Below are 15,722 nucleotides of genomic sequence, written 5' to 3'. Positions count from 1 at the left end.
GACCTCCTCAATATGCTCTGAATTTACTCCCCTCCTTCCCATTGTCCTGACATTAACCCCATTGCTCTTTGCCTAGGTTTCTTGTTTCCAAGCGTCTATTCTTGTTCCTGTCAGATTCATTTCCAACACCATAGCCAAGTCAGTCTTTGAAAAGTGCAAACGGGCATCCTGCTCTCCTGCTTAAAGCCTTTCAGTGGCGTCCATCACCCTTTGGTAAAGCACTAAAATTAATTAGCCGGTATTTATTGGTCTCCTAAATGGCCTTTTCTGTTTCTGCATCTTCACCTCTTGTCCCCTCCCCACAGGAGCTCCCCCCCAGCCATTCTAAGAGGGATGCTCCAACTCCCTCTTGCCTCTGGGCCTCTACCCCTGAGCTTCCTCTGCCTAGGATAGCCTCTCCTTGGCGTCTCTTTGCTGAATCCTGTGTGTCCACCAGGCATCAGCTTAGATGTCCTTCTCCAGAGGATTTCTCTGCCTGGATGAGGTGCCCCCTCTCCGGGGCCCCGCGGCACGCTGTGCACACCCCACACAGCTCCATTCATCATTTGCTGGCATGTTTCCTCTCCCAGGCAGTAAGCTCTCCAAGGGCGTGGACTGTGTCTTGCTGGTTGCTCTATCCACATCCCCTAGCCAGGCAGCCAGCTGATATGGTGACCTTGTGAAAATTAGAAAAAGGCACTGATTCTGTAAGACGCTACACTGCCATCTACCAGGAAATTGTCACATCTGTACATATCAATGATGGTCGTGGGCGACAGCGCCCCCTGGAGTTGTGCAATGCACAGGTCGGGCCTGCACGGCATGGAGCTGGCACAGGGAGGCACTATACACACGTGCTGAATAAGTGTGTTTTTAGTGCCCGAATGTGTTATTTAAAGTGTTAAAAACCCTGCCTCTTGCAATGACTAGCCTGGCCATATCTCTGGAGCTATGCAACTGCTCCCAGAGATGCTGCCAAGAGGAAACCCAACTCCTGCTGTTTCTCTTCAGCATTGGAGAACTGAGCAGGAGCCTGGGGCACAGGCAAGGACGTGATTCCAGAGCAGCCTGGCCGTTCTGGCAGCCCTTGGACGAAGCGAGGGGTGGTCTCTATTTTCCATGGAGGGAAAACTAAGACCCAGAGAGATGAAAACTTGTCCTGGGCTAGATAGAGAGTTAGGAGCAAAGTCAAGCAGAATGCTCAGCTGTCTCCCCACCCCCGAGCCTGGGACAGCTGAAACTCCCAGCTCTGGCATGGGTGTGGCTGGACTCCGCAGACTGTGGGACTTGGTTTCTTTTGCGCAGCAGGGCTGCAGGCCAGGCAGTCCTGGAGGGTGGTGTCTTAGCTCTGGGAGGTGGTCCCACGCTGGGCAGATGTGGGTGCATCCTCATGCTAGGAGAGCAGAGATGGAAGGGATCTTTCCCCCTGATCTGCAGGTGAGAGAACGGAGGGATGGCAGCAGGGACACAGCTGGGGACATTTCTAGCTAATGGTGACACCCTGCTGTGCTCTGGCCTCTTCATTCTCAGCCTGGTGCTCCCCAAGCCAGAATGTCCTTTTGTTTTTTTCATTTTAATTGTGGTAGGGGACTTCCCTGGTGGTCCAGCGGTTAAGATTCCGTGCTCCCAATGCAGGGGCGCAGGTTTGATCCCTGGTCAGGGAACTAAGATCCCGCATCCTGTACGGCACGGCCCTCCCCCCACCCCAAAAAGGTAAAAAAAAACCAAATAAATTGTGGTAAAATATACAACTTAAAATTACCCATTTTTAGGTGTGTAGTTCAGTGGCATTCATAGTGTTGTGCTACCATGACCACCACCCACCTCCAACGTTGGTTATCTTCCCACACTGAAACTCTGTCCCCATTAAACTAAAACTCATTTCACCCTTCCTGTAGCCCCTGGCAGCCGCCACTTTCTACTCTGTGAATTTAACTACTCTAAGTGCAATAAGTGGAGTGTAAGTGAAATCGTACAACGTTTGTCCTTTTGTGGCTGGCTTATTCACTTAGCATAATGTCTTTAAGATTCATCCATGTTGTAGCCTGTGTCAGAATTTCCTCCCTTTTTGAAGGCTGGATACTGTTACTTGTATGTGTATCCTATATTTTCTTTATTTATCCATCGATGGACATTTGGGTTATTTCCACCTTTTGGCTATTGTTAATCATGCTGTTATGAACATGGCTGTACAAATATTTGTTTGAATTCCTGCTTTCAATTCTTTTGGGTATATATCCAGAATTGGCATTGCTGGATCATATGGTAATTGTATGTTTAATTTTTTATGGAATTGCTGTACTGTTTTCCACAGCAGCTGCACCATTTCACATTCCCACCAACAATGCATAAGGGTTCCAATTTCTCCATGTCCTTGCCAATACTTGCTATTTTCATCTTTTTTTTTATATTTAAAAATTAAAAAAATAATAGCTATCCAAATAGGTGTGAAGAGGAATCTTATTGTGGTTGGTCCATTTTTTCAGTCTCTAAATTCAGCTTTTCTTCTGGTCCTCAGTGTTTTCATGCTGCTCAGCTGTCTTTATGTATTTCTGAGAGATGAGATGGAGAAAGGAGACCCTGGAACCTACCTTAGAAGTGGAGATGGCCATGGCCCCTCTTTGTTCTGCATGCAGTGCAGGCCCTGGGAACTTGGGCCGTGGGAGGAAGCCAGTGACTCGGTTGGGGCCCTCGTCTCTGCAGTGCGTCCTCCGGGGACAAGGACTGTCCGATACTTGCTGCTTCAGGGCACAGATGCTCATGGTTGTTTTCAATGGGATAGAAGAAAAAACTTCAGATTCTGGCTGAGGGTTTCCATGGCAGTCATATGATACAGTTCGAATCTATCCCGGATTCAGAGAAGGAACAGAAGCAACCTTTTAAGATTTCAAAGCTTAATTTAGGGTAAGCTGGGAGTACCTGGCAGTCCAGTGGTTAGGACTCGGCACTTTCACTGCTGTGGCCCCGGGTTCAATCCCTGGTCGGGGAACTAAGATCTCGCACTGCTTGTAAACAGACCCAGATTTCATGTGACCGAGCATCAAGGGTGCCCCCTCCTGGACTGGCCAAGAATTGTTTATGGCTACATTTTGAACATGGCAATGCCAGGGCTAATGAAAATAAAAGTTTTAGCTAACGCTTATCATGGTGCTTAAAATGTACCTGACACAGGTCCAAGTGGTTTATATTATTAGCTCTCTTAACAACTCATAACAACTTTATGAGGTAGGGACTCTTATTATGTCCATTTTACTTTTGAGGAAACGGAGGCCCAGGGTGATTAAGTAACTTGTCCAGTGTCACACAGCTGGTAAATGAAGTTGAGATCTGAACCCAGGCAGCTAGGTTCCAGAATCAGGCTTTGGGAAATTTGAAGAAAGGATCAAGTTCAGAGGCCTGATTTAGTAAGACATTGCTTTAAAAAAAAGTACTTCATAGCTTATAGAATTTTATGTTTCATTGAATCTTCATAGTAACTCAGTGTGGCTGTCATTCTCATTTTGACAGAGGTGTAAAGTGAGGCCTAGAGGCACAGAGCTTTCTTAAGAAAGCTGGCATGGGGTGTTGGTGAGGATGGGAGAAGAGGGAACCCTGTGCACTGTTGGTGGGAATATCAAATGGTGCAGCCGCTATGGCGAACAGTATGGAGGTTCCTCAAAAAATTAAAAATAAAGCTACCATATGACCCAGCAATCCCCCTTCTGGGTATATTTCCAAAGGAAATGAAATCAGGCTATTAAAGAGATATCTGTACTCCCCTGTTTATTGCAACATTATTCACAATAGCCAAGCTATAGAAACAACATGAACATCTGTCAACGGATGATTGGATAAAGACCACGGGAATGAAGGATATCCTGCCGTTTGCAACAACAGACATGGACCTTCAGGGCATTATGCTAACTGAAAAAAGTCAGACAGAGAAAAATACTACACGATATCACCTATATGTGAAATCTAAACAAGCCGAACTTGTAGAAACAAAGAGTAGAATGGTGGTTACCAGGGGCCGTGGGTGGGGGGGTATGAAGGGGGAGGTGGGGGGGAGTTAGGGAGATGTTGGTCAAAGGGTACAAACTTGCAGTTAGAAGATGAATAAATTCTGGGGATCTAATGCACAGCCTAGGGATTACAGTCAACAATATGTTATATGCTTCAAAGTTGCCGAGACTAGATCTTTTTTTTTTTTTGCGATACGCGGGCCTCTCACTGTTGTGGCCTCTCCCGTTGCGGAGCACAGGCTCCGGATGCACAGGCTCAGTGGCCATGGCTCACGGGCCCAGCCGCTCTGCGGCATGTGGGATCTTCCCGGACCGGGGCACGAACCCGTGTCCCCTGCATCGGCAGGCGGACTCTCAACCACTGCGCCACCAGAGAAGCCCCGAGACTAGATCTTAAATGTTCTCACCACACAAAATTAACTACGGAACCTGACGGAGGTGTTAGCTAATGCTATGGTGGTAATCATTTTGTAATATTTTAAGTGTATCACATCAGCACATAGTACACCTTAAGCTTACATATGTCAATTATGTCTCAAAAAAAGAACACGAGAAAAGAAAAGGACCCAAGAGAGCCCTCTCGGAGCTGCCGTTAACCTGTCTGACTCCAAATCGGCCCCTGGGCGGCAGGGCTGGCTTCCTGTTGCAGCCTCAGCTGCATCCTCACCTCCAAGTGCCCTCCACGCCTCTGCCTGGGCATCACGGTTGGTCTGAGTCGGTGGACACAGCTGCACAGGGGAGAGTTCGCAGAATGGTGGGGAGCTTGGTGGCGCCTGAACACAGAGTGTGGGCAGGAGCTCAGAGGCCCACTGGGCTGGGAAAGAAAGTGGGGCGGGCAGGATGCTCCCTAGGGGCCAAGGGGTTTGCCCTTTGTCCTGTGTGCGTTGGGAGCCACTGAAGGCTTCTGAGGCAGACAGTGGCAAAACTAGAGCTGGCTTTTAGGAGGCTGGGTTTAGTCCCTCTGTGACCCACAGCTTGTGCACTCTCCTAGCCAAGTTCCAAAAATCTGTCTTCGTAGTTTGCATGTGACTTCCTTCTGTCACTGAGTGTGACTGTCTCTCAGGGGCTGTCAACACTCAAATGTCACTGGCCCTTAGAGGGCACAAGCTTCTATGTTTAGTTTGTAGTCTCGTGACCGCAAAGCCTGTGCTGGGAAACCTGGCCTTGTTTGAGCCTGTGGTAGCAGGCACTATGGTGTTCTTAGTACCTGGAGTGGAAATACAGGGCTTTTTCCCCCCTGGGGTGGATTCCTCCTTCTTTTTCTGGAAGAACTCCTATTCACCTTTCCAGACCCAGTGGAATGCTCCATCTCCTTTGGTGGCTCCTGGCTTCCTCATAGAATGTGAGTGCTACCGCCCCTAAACTCTGACAGTACTTGATCAGTCCCTGTTCTCCTTGTGCTAGAGATATTTATTTGTCTGATTTTCCCAGCTAGGCTCTGAGTGCCTTGAGGGAAGCGTCTGGTCTTTGCTGTCTCTATATCCAGTTCAGGGCCTGGCAGAGTTAAGTACTTAATTGGGCACAGTCATCCAAGCATATTATCACCTGCTGACTGATACATATGTATTCTAGGCACTAGAATGCATCAGTGAATAGACCAAAGAAAATTTCCCTCCTGCCCTGGAGCTCTCAGCTTATTAGCTCCTCTGCATGTGACTTCCACATCCATAAATACCTTCTGAGGGACAGACTTCCTGCTGCCTTCCTCAGATCTGGGGGATGTTATGGTTCGAGGGTGGACTTTGACAACCTGAGAAGGAGAAGCGCTTTCTTTCAGCATGAGGGCCATGTGCCTTGTATCCTCCAAATGCTAACAGAACACAGTTCTCTGACTGGTAGGTTGTAGGTGCTTGCTGCACAGGTATTGGATGGAGATTGGAGTAGAATTAGACTGTGGGTAAGATTTTACTCCCGGGGGGAGGGGGACCTGCTTGGGCCAGGGCAATCTCAGGTCTTGCACAACGAGAAGGACACGGCCAGCTCCACGAGTTCTCTACAAAAGGATTGGATTTTAGAGGCAGACAGGGGCCTGACACGATGCAATCAGACTACAAAATAATTGGTTTTAATTCTAGACCGTACCTGCAGCAGGTTTTGTCCCCTCTCTCGGCACTTTCCCAGCCCCAGGGCTCCCTTTTGAGTTTTAGAAACAGCAACTTGCAGATGTCCACCCTGCCTTGAGGAACATGAAAAGACAGAGGCCAGAGAGGGGCCTTGTGGCATTCTGGAACCTGTGACGTGACACAGCTGTCAAAGGATCCCCTCCCTTCCCTCCAACACACTCACCCACCAGCTGTCAAGGCCACAGGAAACCAAAGAGAAAGGGCACCGTAACTGGGACTCCAGAGTTTCCAACAACTCATCCTGTGGTAGCAGCCAGGGTGGTTCCCGGCCAGGCTTGGCCACTGACCCAGCTGGGCAAGTCAGCGTCCTTCCTTGGAAAGCAGTTTCCACGTGAATAACATGAGGAGGTTGGATGGGATGGTCTTAAATGCTCTTGTGGCTTTTTGTAGGAAAGAGCAGGGGCTCTGGTGTCAGATACACCTGATTTTAAAATGAAAGGAAGCTTGAGAGGTGGGATAGAGTGGCGTAGAGAGCTGCATGGGTTTCAGAGCCAGACACACCTGGGTTCCGACCCTGGCTCTGCCCCTTATTAGCTATTTAACTTCGGATAAGTTGCTTAACCTCCCGGAGGCTGGGTTTCTGTGCAAACATAGTGATGTGCCTTCCTCCCTTGGTGGCTGGAGGAAGCGTCTATAATGCGATATTGCAGGGAGGGCCCGGAGCTCAGGGCTTGGCACAGAGAAAGCTGTAATCAGCATGGGTGGTGGCAGTGGTATTTGAGATGCTAACCACTTCAAGGTGCACAGGTGTCCTTGAGGCAGGGCACAGGGTTTGAGAAGCTGCTCTGAGCAGGGCACTCCAGGAAGAACTACACATGGAGGTGTAAATTTCCAACCAAAAGTTGCTTGCTCATTCTGGAACAGGGCCACAGGAACAGCTGGACCACCCCAAACTGTCATGAGTGTCTTTATCCCCACAGGGACAGGCTAACCCAGGGCTGCTGGCTCAGGTTGGGCCTGCCATTGCCGGGTGCCAAGCCTCCACGCAGCACACGTGGGTGCATCCGGATGAATCCTGGGATTCTGGGTGAGTCCCAGGGCTCCTGGCCATGTACTGGCTTGCTCAGTGCGTGGCCTGGGCTGCAGGTCTGGGTGAACACGCTCTCTATTCCTTTCCAGTGCGTCGGTCCAAGGCGGCTGATGAGGAGAGAAGGCGCCGAGCCCAGCGCGCCCGGGACGAGTACCGGCGCCACTCCCTCCGCGCCATCCAGAAGGGCACGGTCGCTGGCCTCAGCTCCAGGTTCCGAGAGCTCGGCCAGAGCCACGAGCAGGAGGCGAGACTCTACCACCACCTCCTGGGCCCGGGGCCGCCTTCACCCCTGGCCGTGCCTGGCAGGTGAGTCGCGGACCTCGCATCCCGCATCCGCATGCGCGGTGTGTCTTGGGGAGGGCCTCCGGCTGGGGCGTAGGGCACCAGAGATCCGGTCCGGCTCTGCCTCCGACTTGCTGTTTAATTTGGGGCTAGTCATCTCCCCTCTGTTGGCCTCAGTGCCCTAGTCTGTGTAATGGGGCAGGAGTTGGGGAGAGGAGTCAGGGTTGGAGATTTCTACCAACTCTGGAGTTCTGGGAGGCTTCACCTCTTTGGGGTCTAGGATTCCTTTGAGAATCTAAAGCAAGCTGTGTACCCTCTTCTCTGCGAAATGCACATATGTAAATACCCCAAAACGTTTGCATATAATTTCAAGCTCTAAAAGATCCGTAGACCCCAGGTTAAGAACTTGTAATGTAAGACCTCAAATGGGTTAAATGTGGCCCAGCAGCCTGGAACCAGAACTCGCTGCTGCTTTTTGTAACCACAGGTGATGCTGGTGCATCCCGGGTTCTGATAGCCGGTTGCAGATGAATGCAGTTGAGTGCAGGAGGGTCCTTACACGCTGGGCTGATGAGTGGTTTGGCAAGGGCGCTCAGGTGACTGACTGCCCATGATTGCTGGGACGGAGGATCAAGAGGTTGCCTGGAGCCTCTCGACCTGCCGCCTGTGCCCACCTCAGGCCAGCCCTAAGGTTGGTTCCCCTCCTCATTATTGCTGATTGTCTGCTGCCCGAGGGAGGGCTCAGAGGCTGGATGGTGAGTGCCTGCTGCTCCCTGAACCACAATAAACCTGCAGAAGAGTCCATTCAGCCCCAGATGACAGAGGGTTGTCTGGGTTTTGCTTTGATTGGGATTTAGGATTATTCATAAAACCCCCTCCCTCTCCCTGCAGCCTAGGGAGAGCTGACATCTGCATTCCTTCCTTCCTTCCCTCCCTTCCTTTCCTCCTTCCTTGTCATTTATATGATTCACAAACCAGAAAGTTTAAAAAGATACATGGAGGAAAGGCTGACTCCCATCCTTGCCGTCCATCTACTCAGTTCCCTCTTCCCCGCACAGGGAACCACTGTTCTTAGTTTATGTGTCCTCCCAGTTCCTTTTTGCAACTGCCAAGGTGAAAAGTTGTATCTCCTCCTTTTTTTTTTTTTGCATAAAAGTTTGCCTATCATACACATGGTTCTGCATCTTGATTTTTTTTCCATTTAACTATAATTTTTGGAGGTCTTTACATATCGATTCTTACCTGATTATTTTTATTTAGTTTTCTTTTTACAGCTGCATAGTATTCCACTGCCTGGCTGTGCTCTAATTTATTTTTCAAAACCTCTATTAATGGGCATTGGTGTTGTTTGAAATCTTTGGTTATTACCAACAGTGCCCTTAATGAGTAACCTTGTAGACACACAACTATTATCTACAAGAGAGATTCCCAAAAGTGGGACCACTGGGTTAGGGGCTACATGCACTTATAGTATTGATAGTTCTCATCAACTTGCCCTCCACAGGGGTGGTACCAATGAACACTCTCATCCTTTAGCCTTGCCAACAGTGCGTTGTCAGACTTTTGTTTTGTGTGAGACATAATATCTCAGTGAAAATTTAAATTTGCATTTCTGTTTATGTGTGAGATGAAGTATTTTGTATATGTTTAAGGGCCTTTGGTATTTCTCTCTCTGTCTGTTCATTTCCCTTCCTGCCTCTTCATTGTGTTATTGGTCTTTTCGCCATCTGTTTCTAGGAACTCCTTAAATATTAGGGAAAATATTAGGGATGCTTTTCTTTGTGATAAACATTTTTTCCCCTCAATTTGTCATTTGTCTGTTATGATGATGTTTTCTGTCATGTGGGAGTTCTTTATTTTTATGAGGTCAGATTTTCTTTTATGTTTCCTGGATTTGGAGACATAGTTAGAAAAGCCTTCTTCCTCTTGTGCTTTTTTTTTTAAAGGAGACGTATAATTTGTCCTTCAGGCCCAGAAGACAGAGCTGCATGAACTGTGTTGCAGTCTGGCTCCAGGCTCACTGTGTGTGGCTGTCAGTAGAGGAGAAGAAGTGACAGCCACAGTGTGCCGCCTTGGGTGGAGCAGGGGGACCAGGGACCATGCAGATGGAGCGGCAGACCCAGGCACCAGAAGCCATGCCTCAGCCTCCTTCCTGTGGCTGCCCCATGGAACAGGTCCCCGTGGCCTCACTGCCCTCAGCACTGTGGTGCTGGCACTGGCGGCCAGCCCACGCTTGCCCGGTTATGCTGGGGGCAGACACGTTGTTGATGGGAGAGAGTTCCAGGTGCAGAAGTGAGGCTTCTGGCCAGGTGGCCTCCTGGAGCACTTGGTCCTAGCATTTATATTCTGGGGAATCAGATTCTCTGCTTAGAAACAGAGGGACAAGAGTGAACGAATTTTCCTTGCTGTTATTTATAACCTCCTCGTGCCTTCTAAGGAGAATGAGTCCTAGAAACCAGAGGTATTTCTCCCCCCTGAGCACAGCTATTTATTGGGGAATGCAAGTGTGAAGGAAGAGGCTGGGGCAGGGCTGCAGCGTGCCGCTTCCTACAGAGGAAGAGCACCTGAGGTTCCTGAGAAGAGGGAAATCCTCAAGGGCGGATACAGAGGAGCAAAGCTGGTTGGAGGGGGTGTTAATAAAAAGCCTGCAGAGGTGGCAGCGGGAAGCAAGGGGTTTGGAGAACAGACTCCACTGGTGATGGCTTCAGGCTGTTCAATGGAACCTCACCCCGTCTTATTGCATCTTTTCTAAAATCTACAGTGTTCACTACTGTGTGTGTGTGTGTGTGGATTCATCTTAGGGCAGGTAAAAATAGGGGCTCCTTCTGGGGTTTGCCAGGAAGTGCTGGGCTCAGCATCGAAGTGTTGGTTGGTGCAGGGGAGATGCAAAGACTTGGGGACATCGTGCTGGTTTATTTCATAAGAGACGACGACAGCGGTGGTGAATTCTAAATGCCAGTGCTGTGAGGTGGACAGACAGCAGTGACAGTGTGAGCCTGTGCCAGGCTGCTGTCACTCGGGGGAAGGTGAGAAAGCTGTGGTTGTTCATGCTGGGCCCAAAGTCTGCTGAAGCTCTGTTTTCATCCCACACAGCAGTGCAGTGTGATCTTGCTGCATATCACCTCAGCACACAGGGGTGTGTGTTGTTACGGGGAATGTGCTGTCAAACCCTTACTGGGCTTCATGTCAGTGGGTCTCACGTGGCCCCGTCTCTGTATACGTTCAGGAGCCACAGTATAACAAGTAAAATCTGGGCTTACTTATGAGAAAATATCAAAAAGCATCTGATTTATTACTCAGACCTTCTTCAGGTGCCCCTCTTCATCTCCCTCCCAGGATCTTCAATTCCACACCTGCTTCTCCATCAGAAGTCAGCCCGTGCAGCGACTCTTTCCTCCTCTCCCCCTTTCCTCTGTCCTTTTCCCTCTTACTTCTTGGGGGTGAAGCTCAGCCGTTTCCAGAGCAGATTGAGGCTGTTCACTGTCCTGGTTCTGCCTCATAAAACATGGAAGGCTAGCTGGCCAAGCCAGGTGTCCCCTTAGACGGCAGCGGTGGGTGAGACGGGGAGGGGCGAAACGAGAGTTCTCTTCAGTGCGGGTTTGGGGAGGGCGGAGGACACGCACGTGTGAATAATTTTGCTCCTATTACATTACGATCCTTCTTCATAGACGCTGCTGTTTACGCCCTGGCCATTCTAGAGGGCAAATATGCCTTTTCTCTCCCTCTGACATCCCCTCCTATCCTACTTCGCACTCGCACCTGCGTGGCTTTTTTTCAAACTAAGTGACAACAGTTTTCTTTTGGGGAAAACAGTAACAGCTGGTACATTATGACCTGCAAAGCACCTTCAAGTACCTGGACTCATTTAATCCTGTCCACAGGCGTGAGTGTGGGCGTCGGGACTGTTCAGTCTCACAGTGGTCTCCCCCACTCCCTCCCCCTCCTTCCTTCCCCTCTCGCCGCCCCCTGCTCTCTCCCTGACTCTGCCGCACTCGGTCTCTGTCTCAGCAGGACTTGGGAGCGGCCCCTGTGTCCCGTCTCCAGAGAAGTCATAGTGCGCTGGTTTAAGGAGGAGCAGCTGCCTCGCCGCGCGGGCTTTGAGAGGAGCACCAAAGCCATCGCCCCCTGGTTCCACGGTAGGGTGGCTTTCCGGATCCCTGGGGCAGGGGCAGATCACTTCCACATCTCAGCCTCCCTCTGGGGTTGGTGCGGGGTCCTGCAGGGCCACCACAATCAGAGGAGTCGAGGACTTTAGACTCCGCTAATTCCGCTCCGGCCCCACGAAGACTGGCCGGTCTCCCAGGGCTATGGCTCCTGGCTCACCTGCCTGGGGTGGAGTAGAGAGAGGGCCCATGTCTGTCCTTTCTTTGCTCACTGAGTGTGTTGAGCTCAAGGCACAAGCTTTGATCTCCCCAGGGCGTGCGCTGAAACACTGAGTGACCTTGATGGAGATGGTCAGAGACCAAGCACAACATTTGTGAGCGCGAGTCCAGGGGACTGCGGGCCCCAGGGCTCTGGACGTGCACTGCCCTCTCTGCTGGGAAGGGATGAACGTGGCTCTTGCCTACTGCCCTCACCTCACAGCCTCCTTGGCCGTCCAGGGCTCCTCAGAGGCATCTTCTGTCTCTGCATTGGGCCTGGTAGGTGTGTGAGTCCCCTCAGGGCCTGATGAGTGAGGTTCATCTGGGAGCAATGAGAAAACCCAGCCACACGAGAGGTGAGGCTAGCCTTTCTGGTTAGCCATGGGCTCCAAGGGGCCGGGGCCCTGTGTCTTAGGCATCTCTGTACTCAGCCCTTACCTCTGCTTCTTACCTGCTCAGGGATCAGGTAGAGAAACGCATCCAAGACAAATGAACCCTCTTTCTCTGTTGCCACTGATGTTGAGTTCTTCACCTCAGTAGCATCCCCATCGTGTCAGTCAGATTATGCTTAGTGATGCTACAGTGAGAAATGATCCCAAAGTCTCAGTGGCGTCTGCCAGCCAAGACTCATTTCTTACCCATGTGACACGCCCAGTGGGAGTTGGTCGTGAACTTTAATCTGGGCCTCAGACAGAAGGAGTTGCCTCTACTGGAAACGCCAGTGATCTCATGACAGAGGGAAAAAGAGGGGCATGGCCAGCGACACACTGGCTCCCGGAGCTTCTGGCCGGAACTGACGTGTGCCATGGTTGCTCACATTCCTCTGGCCAGAGCCAGCCTGGCATCTGTGGTACGGATAGTTTGGAATGGTAATAGAATCTGTTGGGACCACCATCCACTTTCAGACCCCTTCCTTCTCCTGGGCCTCCACAAATCTAACAGAAGGATGGGGTAGCTCTTTATGGCTCAGAAAGTCGACGTTCACGTGTGGCCTAGCTCTGTGTCCCGGGAGCTGGTCCCGGGGATTCCCTGCCTCTAACTTCTGTTCCTGTTATGTGTCCCTGTAGCCTCTGTGAGAGGTTCCATTTGCATCACTGCTTTCCTGTTCATTTGTATATTATCATAATCATGGAAACACAAAACTAGCATCTTGGGCACCTGCGTAGTGCAACTTAAAAGTTCTGTCGCGGTTGGGCTTTGTCAGAACCACTGGCTGCTCTGCTGCACTTGTGGCAGCCAACGGAGAAGGCACGGCAGAGGTGCTTACATTTATCTTTAGCTTTATTTTCTATCCTGATGAAAAAGACATGTACTTTTTATATTGTCACAGAAGAAACAGAACCATGATTTTTATTTATTTTTGCGGTACGCAGGCCTCTCACTGTTGTGGCCTCTCCTGCTGCGGAGCACAGGCTCCGGACGTGCAGGCTCAGCGGCCATGGCTCACGGGCCCAGCTGCTCCGTGGCATGTGGGATCCTCCCGGACTGGGGCACGAACCCGTGTCCCCTGCATCGGCAGGCGGACTCTCAACCACTGCACCACCAGGGAAGCCCCAGAACCATGATTTAAGTCTCGAAATTTACGTAACTGATTTCGTGTTCTTCTCACAGTTCCACCATAAAGCGTGCAGGAACGTTGCTAGTCCATGGATGAGAGCTATGTGTCGAAGTTTTCGTTGATCTGTGACAAGATGAAAGGAAAAGGCTCACATATGGAGGGTGGCCAACTATCTTTGCTTGAAAAGGACTGTGTTGTACTCGAAGATGATATCCTCTCCTCAGTTTTAGTGTTAAAATGTCCTATGTCTTATGAATTGATGGTGATAGTAAGCAGTATTTTTTTTATATATATTGCCTTTGCTCAGAAGAGCAAAAAGGGAGCAGCCCCATGTTGGTTTCCACCCTTTTTACTTATACCTAAAACCCCAAAGTCTGGAACTTCTGGTATGGTCCAACTTCTCTTCCAACGTAGCAATTCCCTACAGCATCCTTGGTGGGACTCCCCCATGTTAATCTGTCCAGGAGAGGAAACCTTCTGCCCCACAGTCTAACTGGTAGGGAGTCCGCTGCCAGTTGGCTGGGGCTCTGCTCTCAGCTGGTCTAGGCTGGGCGTCTTCGCTGGGGCGGCTCTGCCCCGTGTAGCTCTCAGGCTCCTCCTGGGACTGGCAGGCTAGCCCAGGCATGCTCTTCTCAGGAACCAGAGAGCACGTGGCAGCGTGCTAGGCTCCAGAAGTCTAGCCTCCAAACCAGCACCCTGTCACTTTCACCTCGTGCCATTGGCCACAATACGTCACAGAGTTGAGGCGCTGGGAAAAATCTTCTGCTCCTTTCGTGTGAGGAACTGCAAAGCCATGCGTCAAAGGGTATGGAGACAGGGAGGGGAGGAGAATTTGAGCCGATAATGCCATTGATCGCAATCCCAATATAAATCTTTTCTTTCCTGGGGAAAGCATTCCTAGTTAATTTAGATGGATTTTAGATGCACGTTAAAAAGGACTGCTGTGACTTCTGTTTTCTTCCCTTCTATCAAACGTTATTTGGATGTGTCGAGGTGTAATCCAAAGCGCGATGTGGGCAAGGAGTCTGAAGATCTGGGGCCCCTCTAGAACCTCGCAGCCCTGTGGCCTTGGGTATGTCCTTTAAATTCCCCATCTGTGATGATAACATTGACTCCACAGGATACGTATGAAGATCAAGCCAACAATGCGCTCTGTCCGCCATAACGAGCCGTTGGCGTGAGTGCTGACGCGCTGAGGTGGGCCACTAGAGACTCCACCTCCCCGGGGAAACAGTTTGGGGACGTGGGCTCAGAGCACAGAGCGGGAGGGAAGGAGGAACTGGCTCCCCGCTGGGACCACAGGGTTCTTGATAAAGTCCCCTCTGTTAAAGAGAGAGAGAAAATGTTAAAGTCCTTCCTCGTTTCTCCTCGGTTCATTGTTATGTTCCAGTGGTTCTAACAGAGACTTCTGGTATACAAAAATACTCCTGGGAAAAGCTAGTGCATATAAGCTTGACGTTGGGGGAAAAAAGTATCTATTTTTGGACTTCACCATGTATCTAAAACTATTAAGAATATCCTCTGTCTGAACACTGGCTCAGTCAGAACCCATTTCTTTTCCTGAGAAAAGAAAACAGTCTAGAAAACAGTCACACTTGGTCCGTGGTTCATTGTCCTGGCAGCAACCCACTGGCTGTCTGAGACTGGCCCTTAGTTAGGGCTTGGTGGGGAGTGGATGGGGCAGATTCCCGGCTGCGCAGTGGGTGGTGGAGCTGGGGCTCCGGAGTGGATCTCCTGATGGCCTGTCCTGCATTCGGGTGGGGTGTTCCCATCACGCCTTTTCTGACAAGCACCATGTGGATGGTGCAGCCTGCGGGGGTCCAGCAGCCGGGGGTGGCTTTCCGTGCAAAGCAGAGCTCCTAAGTGGAATGGGCACTGCTTCCTACCTGCCCATGCTGCGACTTCAGGGCACACGTGGAGGAGAGGAGTGTTGAAGGTCCCAGGGCTGCAGGGTTCTAGGCTGGGTCCCTCCCTTCAGGTTCCTTGTCCACCTTGCTCTTGACCACAGCGCATCCGAATGTCTTTGAAGGGGGGAGGGGGGAGAACGTAGAAGTCATAGCATTGTTAGTGATTATTTGGGGAAATGTTTTGTGTTGCAGAAGCGGGGAACAGAGCCACTACTCCCCAATCTCTGGAGTCCCGTGTGGAGAAAGGGAGATTATTAAAGGGGCTCGGGGGCTGGGGGTTCTAAAGAGACACATTTCACTTCAATAGAAGAAAGGTGGTTGCAGCTACTATTGGGCAGCAGGATGGCTACTGGACTCCTCAGATGGGTGGCCCGAGGGCCCTTGAGAGCTTTCTCTCCTTAGCATCTGGGATGCAGTGTGATTCTGCTGGCATTGCCCCAGGACCTCCAAAGTTTTCTCAGGCGGTCAGGAGAATGGGGAA

The 15,722-nt window shown here is 50.6% G+C and overlaps 1 protein-coding gene across 3 annotated transcripts in view; it reads left to right on the top strand.

Annotated features, from left to right (window-relative positions):
- The window catches only part of SH2D4B (SH2 domain containing 4B), an 83,996-nt gene that overhangs the window by 48,693 nt on the left and 19,581 nt on the right, over positions 1-15,722 (top strand). For 2 of the 3 annotated variants that reach the window (XM_060286596.1, XM_030862770.2), the window contains 2 exons: positions 7,223-7,439; positions 11,424-11,551. In XM_060286596.1, the coding sequence (XP_060142579.1) occupies positions 7,223-7,439; positions 11,424-11,551 (345 nt within the window). The remainder of the gene's footprint in view (positions 1-7,222; positions 7,440-11,423; positions 11,552-15,722) is intronic. The other variant, XM_060286597.1, reaches the window with a different exon arrangement.

Source organism: Globicephala melas, chromosome 16 (genome assembly GCF_963455315.2).
Source record: "Globicephala melas chromosome 16, mGloMel1.2, whole genome shotgun sequence".
In the NCBI taxonomy this organism is placed as follows: domain Eukaryota; kingdom Metazoa; phylum Chordata; class Mammalia; order Artiodactyla; family Delphinidae; genus Globicephala; species Globicephala melas.
The sequence above is the reverse complement of the archived record's forward strand: the minus strand, read 5'-3'. Positions and strand labels throughout refer to the sequence as shown.